The 9,929-nt window shown below is 44.6% G+C and overlaps 2 protein-coding genes across 2 annotated transcripts; both read left to right on the forward strand.

The window, feature by feature from the left end:
• The first annotated feature begins 1,102 nt into the window (after nucleotides 1–1,102).
• Nucleotides 1,103–2,676, forward strand: LOC127565072 (uncharacterized). Its single transcript, XM_052002135.1, has 2 exons — nucleotides 1,103–1,179; nucleotides 1,554–2,676. Exons 1-2 carry the CDS (start codon nucleotides 1,103–1,105, stop codon nucleotides 2,674–2,676), a joined length of 1,200 nt encoding a protein of 399 aa, XP_051858095.1.
• A 5,278-nt stretch (nucleotides 2,677–7,954) lies between these two features.
• On the forward strand, nucleotides 7,955–8,795 carry LOC127565067 (uncharacterized). The gene has a single exon (XM_052002116.1). The coding sequence runs from the start codon at nucleotides 8,185–8,187 to the stop codon at nucleotides 8,434–8,436; it is 252 nt and encodes an 83-aa protein (XP_051858076.1). The 5' UTR covers nucleotides 7,955–8,184; the 3' UTR covers nucleotides 8,437–8,795.
• The last annotated feature ends 1,134 nt before the right edge of the window (nucleotides 8,796–9,929 follow it).

The raw sequence follows: 9,929 nt of genomic DNA on the forward strand, positions 1-9,929 counted from the left end.
GTTCTCCACCTCTACCTTCGAGCCGGATAGAATCAGAAAAAAACAATACAGTCCACAAAAACTAAACATGTGGCAGTGGTCGGAGAAATCAATTCAAAATTTGGACAATTAGAAATCTGAAAATTTACGCGATGTGTATTTCGCAATATTTCGCAAGTTCGTCACAGAAAATTTTGTGACCTTTGGATATTTCGACGCTTTCAGTATAACCTTGAGCAAAAACCTGGAACATGCATGATCCATTGTAAATGAATTGGGTATAAACGCGCTATATCATGTTTGTGTATTCATGGACATCGTGGTCGCCAAAGACGATGACGTCATGTATATTGCATCTAAAATTGTAGATGTTATTTCATGGAACTGCGTCGGTGAGCCAAATGTACAACTTACAAAAATGGACAGCAGGGAGCATTTCGAGGTTCTACAAGAGATTGCAAACATCAATGAGACGAGGATACAGTTTCAAAACGAAATTTGTTACAGGGAGACTGCGATAACCGAGGCAAAAATGCGGCTGGGCAATGCCCAAAATGAGGGCGCTACGGCTGACTTTGCTGAACAGGAGTGCACACTACAACAATTGTTATCACAATTACAGGTTCTACATGCGCAAGCAGAGAGTAAGCAAAAAAAATATTGCTGAACACAACTGCCGCACTTATTCGTTCTTCTTCTCCTACGAGATATGGCAGATCACAGGCGTCCTCACGCTCACAATAGAGCGAATACGAGAGACTACTGGCCAGCGAACTTGCCACTAGAGGTGGAAAACTGTCGATGGCACTGTCGCCACTATCAATGGTTTAGCACTATCGAGCCACCATCGATGGCAGTAGACACCTTCGATAGTGGCCCATCCAATATCGATGGTTCCAACGATAGTGCGCTTCTTACATCCCTAAAAAAATTTTGTCGCGCAATTTCTGTGTCGGCGTCAATTGCAAAAATGAGGAAAAATTTAAAAACGAGAAAAAATTAATTACATATATATCGCTTTTTTAAATCTGGGTATGTTTACTATATTATATTCATAAGTGGCTGGCAAAAATCCTCTACTGAACCCTCCCCCGAGGATCTGCTTTATAAGCGCAATGGGAAGATGGCATGGGGCTTAGAAAGCGTGTACCTTCGCCTCAAAAAACGTCATCCCAACGACCAGGAGACCCACATGCTGAGGTCAGGTTGAGGCGGATCTCGGTCTTGAGAGCGTGACCGACGCCAACCTGCACCTCAGCTTGACTGACGACACGGAGGAGGTGGGGGAGGAACTGTCCATGCAGACGGGCCCCCCGCGAGTTTGCAAACCTCTAATAAGTGTGCTGCAACTTAACCTCCATAAGTCCAAAACGGCTTCGGCGGCGGTACTCCTTGCCCTGGAGGAAGTGTCCGCCTACGCGGCTTTGGTCCAAGAACCGTGGATAGCGTCGGGCAACACGGTGGCTGGGCTGAAGTCGCCTTACTACGATTTATACGTCCGACATTGGTAAGTAGATCGAGAACTGCCATCCTTGTAAAAAAGGGGCTAAAGCTCATCTTCTACTTAATTACAGCAATGATGATCTAACCGTGGTGGTGCTGGAGAGCTGTGAAGGATGTATGCTGCTGGCATCCTGCTACATGGCCCACGACGTACCGGCTCCACCTGAAGAGCTGCGGAGATTGGTGGACATGGTCTCCTCCTCCAACAAACAATTAATAATCGGAACGGACGCCAACGCTCACCATAGCGTTTGGGGAAGTCCCGACATAAACGAAAGGGGTGAGTCAGATCTTGATTTTATCCTAAATTATAAGCTTAGACTAGCCAATAGAGGTGAGGAATCTACCTATGTAGGTCCAACCTCTCGTAACGTGCTGGACTTCACTATTGCGACTGAGTGCACTAATGTAGAAGAGTGGAGAGTCCTGGATAGACCCTCCTTCTCCGATCATAAGTACACTCAGTTTACCATTCCTTTAAACAGGGTACCTGTGGCTCAGCCGATCAGAATTCCCCGTAATACGAACTGGGTGAAATTCTCTAGCCTTGTTTCCAAGTCCGCCGTGCACCATCAACTCGGTACAGCACCTAGAAACAACTGTCAATGTCCTCAACTTGCTAAGAAGGCGGACAACGAATATGTCTGGGACGAGTACAGGTCTCTCCTGAAGTCCTACAAGAAGATGATCCGATCTTCTAAAAGGTTTTCATGGAGAACCTTTTGCTCAGACCTGGACAATATTAAAGACACCTCCAGACTGAGGAAGCTGCTGTCCAAGCAGGATACCAGTCCTAATCTGCTCAAGTCGGGCGATGGAGTGTGGACGGAGAGCAGTGCTGGTACTCTTGAAACATTACTCTCAACTCATTTGCCGGGATTTATTGGAATAGAGAATAGTGACTGGCAGCTCTTTCCTAGTCTCCCAGTTATGAGACCCCCTGCCGGTCTAATTACAGACAATAAAATATCGACTCCTTTGCGAAGATCAGGGCACTCGGTCTCGATGGACTTTCCCCAGCAATGCTGCAAGCCAGCAAGCCTACGATTGTTCCTTGGCTATCGGGAATCTATTCGGCGTGCCTCGCATGGGGTCATATCCCCACACTTTGGAGGAGTTCGAAAGTCATTTTTCTGCCCAAGGCGGGCAAATGCAGTCATGTGGTCCCAAATGACTTCCGACCTATCAGCCTAAGCTCTTTCCTGCTAAAAACTTTGGAAAAGCTACTCGAGTTGCACATCAGAAGCAACTCAATGCATCTGTTGTCCCCAAATTAGCATATAGTATATGCTGTATGTATACGCTGTATACTAAAAGCAGGTTCATTGAGACGGCTCTCCATGCTCGAAAAAGCAGACCACTATAAAGAATATGCGTTGGGTGGTTTTCTAGATATTTCAGGCGCCTTCAATAACATCACTATTGACGCTATTATGAAAGGCTCCAGGCTGGGGTTCTCTCGCCTCTCCTTTGGAATTTGGTCGTAAATAGCCTACTTAGAAAAATCATTAGACGTGCCCCAAGTTAGTTGCCTATGCCGATGACATAACGGGGAGTTAAAGCATGGGCCGAAACATACGGGCTCAGCATTAACGCGGACAAAACGGACCTTATCCTCTTCACGAAGAGGTATAGGGTACCTGCGTGGTCGCCCTCAAAAATAGGCTGCACTATGCTAAATCCTAGCCAAAAAGTAAAATACCTAGGTGTGGTACTGGACAGCAAACTGTCATGGAAGCTCAACGTATTAGAATGGGGGAAGAAGGCCACCGGAGCCCTGTACATGGCGAAAAAACTGCTTAGTTGCACTTGGGGCCTCTCCTAATCTAATGCGGTGGATATACATCTCAGTTGTTCGCCCGATCCTCACCTATAATGTTATAGTGTGGGGGCAGGCCACGGAAAAAAGGACGTACCTATCCATCATGGAAAGGACACAGCGACAAGCGCTACCGTGTATCACAGGCGCTATCAGGTCTACGCCTACTAAAGCCCTCGAGGTAATAGCTGGTGTCGAACCGTTGAACCTATACGCGCAATCCATAGCCGCAAAATCGTCCCTTAGGATTGCCGCAACAGGCAATCTGGGTCTGCTACGCTATGGTCACAGCGCCATTGGTAGGAATACAAGTAGAGACTTGGACTATACTATCCCCCTTACCAGTACTGATCACATAAACACGATATTCATGGAACCGGACTGCTGGCGGGAAGGGTTATGCATTCCCGAAGCCCTCAACCTCTTCACCGACGGGTCGAAGATGGATGAAGGAGTCGGAGCGGCCGTATACTGTCCAGACCCGGTCTCCAAACACTCCTATAAACTCCCAGACCATTGCAGCATCTTCCAGACGGAAGTCTTTGCCATTGGCAAGGCTGCCGAATTGGCTAGGGGTTTACAGCGTAATCACAACTCAATTAACATCTTTGTTGACAGCCAGGCTGCAATAAGATCAATATACTCTGATGTGGTCAAGTCCAAAGTTGTCCTGGACAGCAGAAGCGCAATAGAGTCGCTGCACGCATCTGCGGTCGTGCGTATCTATTGGATCCCAAGCCATCAGAGCATCGAAGGCAACGAGATCGCAGGCACTCTCGCCAAGAGAGAGTTGGGCTCGATGTCGGTCACATGTGCAATGTTCCGATATCCCTGCTAACTCTAGGCAGGGAAATTGAAGTGAGCTCTAGACTTCAGTGGGACGCTAGCTGGCGCAATGCCAACTCGTGCAAAACTGCAAGGCTGATGTGTGCTTCTACTAACAGGAACATAACAAAATTCGTCATGCAGTTTTCAAGGAAAGACTGCAGGCTAGTGCTAGGCATTTTAACTGGCCACTGTCTTTCCAGCTGTCCATGCTGTAAAGCTGGGTATCACGAACAGTGACCAGTGCAGGAAATGCACGGGGTTAAGGAAACACTTGAGCATCTTCTCTGTAGATGCCTCGCGTTATCCCGACTCCGGCTGGAACACCTCAATTCGCCGTGCCACAACGATCTTCGTGACGTTTCACGGGAACCTCCTAGGATGCAGCTGGCTTTTGCCAAAAACGCATCCATACTGTGCGACTTCTGAGACGAAGATACGCTCCAGCGGTACAGCTACGGACCTCCACTGGTCTATGCTTTGCCCCGTACAGGGGCAGCCGGTCCCACCTAACCTAACCTATAAATTGCATACATATAATTAAGTGTATTACTTTTTTCCAGGTGACTCAAACTGATTTCCCAGCCATTGGGATCCTTTCCGGCTACGTCTGAAGAGTCTGAAATAAAATTCAACAAGGAAGTCCAAATAATATCGGAGAGGCGAACCCGGCTCAAAGAAAAAAATGTTAACACTCTTTTGTTTTTAAATCACAACTTTTCGCTGAAATAAAGCATATTTTATTGTATTCATTTTATTCTTTTATTTTTTAATCTAGCTTAGTTAAAATAAAGCATAATTTTCTTATATTTGCTTAAAAACAAAAAGGCCAACAAAAATTATGCAAATTCTGGACAATATTTATGGAACCCCAGAAAACGTCGCCTTCGAACTAATGGCAAAAGCAAAACAAATTGAATTTGTGGGCTCAATTACGGAGTTCAATCGATTCAATTACGCAGTCCAAAATATCTGCTCGGCATTGAACTTCTTGGAATGCAAATTCATAGAGTTGCAAAAACTCCTGGGAATGCTGATAGAGCGGCTCGATGAAAGCTTTCTAGTGGGCCCAACAGCAATCCCACTTGTATCAAGACATTAACTTCTACAAAAAAAATAGTTGCAGGCAACAATATTGCAACGGCAACAAAAAACACAGCGGCAGATCAAAAGCAGGATCTGCAGCCAAAACAGAATGCATGACAAAAACATATATTATGTGGCGAACAAACATCTTCCGTTCAAATGCAGCAAATTTATAAAGACGGAATCCAAAAATAGATGAGAATACGCAAAGAAGAGTAGGGCATGTTACTGCTGCCTCAAGTTTCATAATGGCCAATGCACGCAATGTGAGCAGTGCAAATTGGAGAATTGTGACAAGTTTCACAACCACCTACTACACAAACAAAACCACAAACAACAATGGCGCTTACACCAATTGGCACTAATCTTACTGGCTGCATACAAGAAAAGGTTCTACTGAAAATGATGTCCGTGACTCTGGTGGGTCCAACTGGCCAAAAGGATATCCCAGCTTTTCTTGACGACGGCAGCACATCAATAATCATTGACATAAGCGTGGGTAAGGAAGTTGGCATGCACGGCAAAATAGATCCATTTTATTTTGGTTGGACTGGAGGCGTCTACCGGTACGAGCAAACTGCCGAAACTGCTGACATCAATATCACTGGCGGCGGAAAACTACATACCCTTCAAAATGTCCAAAATGTCAAGAGGTCAATTACAAAGAAATACAAGAACAGTACCCATACACAAAAATGTCGAACTTACAAAATGTCTAAAATCAACAGGCAGTTCTTCTAATCGGGCAGCAGCATGCAAAGCTTCACAATTCATTATTAATGCAGAAAAGGATAGCCCCATAATGTCCAAAACCAAATTAGCTGGGTTAAAAGCAAATTTAAATGAAGGACATTACGTATGCTGCCACCAAAACGATATAAATCTGCAAGAGATGTTGAAAGAACAATTCAGCTTGTTGGATTTGGTGTCTGCAATGTTGTAACAGACAAAACTAAATCATTAGACGAACACATGGCGATTGAAAAAATTGCAAGGTCCATTACAAAAATTGATGGGCATTACCAAGTAAATCTACCCATGGCAGAGCAAAGGCTCAAATGTCTCGAGCGTAAATTAATGCGCAACCCAACAATGGCTTCATCATACAAAGACGAAATAAGCAAAATGTTATCAAATGGATATGCAAGGGTTCTGCAGGATGGCGACATGCTAAAATCTACAAAATTATGATTCCTTCCACACTTTGCTGTAAATAACCCAAAAAAGCCCGGCAATGTACGATTTGTGTTTGACGCAGCGGCAAAATGCAGTGGCACCTCCTTAAACAAAAACTTGCTAACCGGACTGGATTGGTTGACGTCGATGGCAGGAGAACTTTTGCGCTTCAGGGTGCATCCAATCGCATATGCACGAGACATCAAGGAAATGTTTAACCAGGTCAAAATATCCAATGGAGACAGACGCACAATGCTTTCTATGGAGGAACATGAATACAGAAGAGGAACGAACAGTATACCAGATGACAGCAATGATCATCATCACCGTTTGTCGCGCAATTTCTAAAAAACCACAATGCCAAAATTTATGAAGATGCAGAGCCAGCAACAGTTTCTGCAATCATCGATAATCACTATGTGAACGACTACCTAGATTCCAAGCCAACAATAGAGGAAGCTGTAAAAATGATCAGAGCGGTAATCGTAGTACACGCTGAAGCACATTACCAACAGCCCAGAGGTCTTTCAGCAAATTACGGCAAGTCTACGGGTGAAAAATTGGATATCTCCCAAAAGGGTTCTTGGATTAATAAGGGATGTACGCCACGACATATTCAGCTACTCACTGTCAACAATGCATAGCATTGGAAATGACTTGATAAATGGCGACAAATTACCAACAAAACGAAAGGTCCTAGCAGCAGTAAATTCGGTATACGATCCGTTGGGGTTGGTTACACCTATAACCATAAAAGGACTTCTTCTGATGCGAAATATCTGGGACACTGGCATTGGATAGCACGACGTCATCAAAGGCGAACTAAAATTTACGAAGCTGAACAAATCTTCAGGATCTCTTCGATTGTCAAAATACTGCATATACCTAGATGACGATGGAATTCTACGCATATGAAGCAGGATTCAGAGAGCTGACGACATTTTAAATACTAGTCCAATAGTCCTCGATGGAAAGCATAAGTTCACAAAATTGCTAGTGCAAGCCCATCACACCGTACAAGTTGCTGTGCATAAATTCAAACAAAACTATTGGATGCCAAAAGTGACGACTTATATCAAAGGACTGCAGCAACTTGCAAGAAGGCGAAATCGTTGTGGTCAAAGGCAATCTGCCCAGAGGGGATTGGCCACTGGGCAAAGTCCAGTCGAGGATACCATTGTACGGGTAGCAGACGTTTAAACTGTGCATGGCATTTACAGACGTCCAGTCAGAGGATTGTGCCGACTCAAAATAAAATATTGTCGCAAGGAATATCGTGATGAGACCGCATTTGAACACTATGGGCGGGCTATGTCGCAAAACTTTATTTTGAACATTAACGTTAATTTGATTATCATTTTAAAATATGTACACACTTAAAATTTATATGTATGTCGGAGAGTAAGTAATGCAGATTCGGCACATTGTCACTGCGCAGCTGTACGTGCGTCTCGGCACATCGACGCTGTGTAGTTGTAGGTGCACTTTGGCATTTTGGCACTGCGTAGTTGTGAGTGCACATTGGCACATTGGCACTGCGCAGTTGTGAGTGCGTGTCGGCATATCGACACTGCGTTGTTGTGAGTATGCATGTTAATATTGCATCATCCTTTATGTGTGCTGTGATTGGTTGTCTGCATTTTGTAGCTTTGAGAAGAGTCGTTAATGCGGGGCGACAGCGTGTCGCCGCTGTCGCCGAGTGTGGTTCGATGGCTCAGGCGTAGACAGTGAGACGATCGAGAGGGCAGTGTGCTCTAGAATTCGCCTGTGAAAGCATCGGAACGCGCTTCGCTGAAATGGACAATCAAGCTTCGGCAGATCAAACTTCGACATCAGAAGTGGAATTCGGCCCTGAACAATCTACTGCAAAGGATGTCTTCGCGTTGCTAGAGCAGCAAAACAGAAATTTTTTGGCATTGCTTAAGGGGCTACAGACGCCGGCGAGCGAGGTGCAACCTAGTAGCGAGATCTGCTTGCCAAAATACAATCCGGACATTGCAGGTGTGGATGCCACGCAGTGGGCCGCTACTGTCGATATAATCTTATAAACAAAACCGTTGAGTGACAGCGCGCTAATATTAGTGTTGTGTAAAGCCTTGGAAGGCTCAGCGGCCCAGTGGTTATCACAAATTTGTTACCCAGGAATAACCTGGTCACAGTTCCGGCAATTATTTGAGCAGCGTTACGAAACATCGGAGACGCCAGCCGCTGTCATTTCGAATCTACTTAGCAGCCGTCCAAGCAATGGTGAAAGCTTGCCCGTTTATGCGAGTCGCTGCGTGACGTCACTATGTACAAAACTCCGAAATTTGAGTTTAGAACAAATTGCCATCGCGTTGGTTCTGGGACACATGGGTAATTTCGACCGACGTTTGCAGCGGACGCTACATACAACGCATATAACTAGTCGACGAGAACTGCAAGCGTACTCGGCACTGAGAGAACGTCCTGTCATGTCAAATGGGGAACCAGAGCCAAGCGTGCTAGAACCATGGAAATCAAATGCTACCAATGTGGAAAACCTAACCTGGCCATAAGAAACAAGACTGCAAATCTGGAAAGAGTGCTCAGGCTCCGGCAACTGCGAGGGAGTGGCGCTCAGGGCAGCCTAGTCTTGGAAGGGCTAATGTGATATGCTACAGATGTCAGGAACCAGGACACATTGCCACAAATTGCCCGAATAAAAAGCAGAATACCGGGTCGGGAACGCGATCGGAAAAAAGAGTGGAGCTGTGCGCTGTAGGGGAGCCTCAATCGAGTATGCTGGTCAATGGTGAGAAATTTCCAATTACATTTGACTCGGGAGCCGAATGCTCATTAGTTAGAATAGGTAATGCCAATATTTGTAGTACTGTACAAAATGAATCAAACATCATGATGGACGGTAACTCGTTGGTGGTTTTGTTCCATGTAGTGACAGACGAATACATGAAGAATAATATTGTAATTGGCAGAGAGATATTGGCTCAAGGGTTCTTAGTGAAAGTTGCGTGCGATAATTTTAAGATTGTCCAAAGTAAAGTTGTGAACATTTGCGAAACCAATCAACCCACTAATTTCGATGCCATTGAAACTTAAATGCTTGGAAAAGAAATTTTAATATCATTATTGAAACAATACTCAAAACTTTTATTGAAGGCACTCCGCAAACGCGGGTGGATACTGGGGAAATGCATATTCGTTTGATTGAACCAACTAAGACCGTGCAAAGGCGACAATACATTTTTAGTCCAAGCGAAAGGGAGTTAGTACGTGCTAAAATTAAAAAATTAATCGAGTATAAAGTTATCAGACCTAGTAGTTCACCATTTGCTAGTCCTGCATTATTAGTGAAGAAGAAAAATGGTTCAGCAAGACTTTGTGTTGATTATAGAGAATTAAATAAAAATACTGTAGCTGATAAGTTCCCATTACCGTTGATATCAGAACAAATAGCTATGTAGACATAGGGGAGCTAAATATTTTACTTCTCTTGATATGGCTAGCGGGTATTACCAGATTGCAATGCACCCAGAATCGATTGAGTGTACTGCTTTTGTTA

The sequence above is a fragment of the Drosophila albomicans genome, chromosome 2L (genome assembly GCF_009650485.2).
Source record: "Drosophila albomicans strain 15112-1751.03 chromosome 2L, ASM965048v2, whole genome shotgun sequence".
Lineage (NCBI taxonomy): Eukaryota > Metazoa > Arthropoda > Insecta > Diptera > Drosophilidae > Drosophila > Drosophila albomicans.

Coding starts and splice junctions, on each gene's coding strand:
- LOC127565072 (XM_052002135.1), top strand. CDS start 1,103: ATGGCATGGGGCTTAGAAAGCGTGTACCTTCGCCTCAAAAAACGTCAT. Junction 1,180..1,553: donor CAGGAGACCCACATGCTGAG/GTCAGGTTGAGG, acceptor ACTTAATTACAG/CAATGATGATCTAACCGTGG.
- LOC127565067 (XM_052002116.1), top strand. CDS start 8,185: ATGGACAATCAAGCTTCGGCAGATCAAACTTCGACATCAGAAGTGGAA.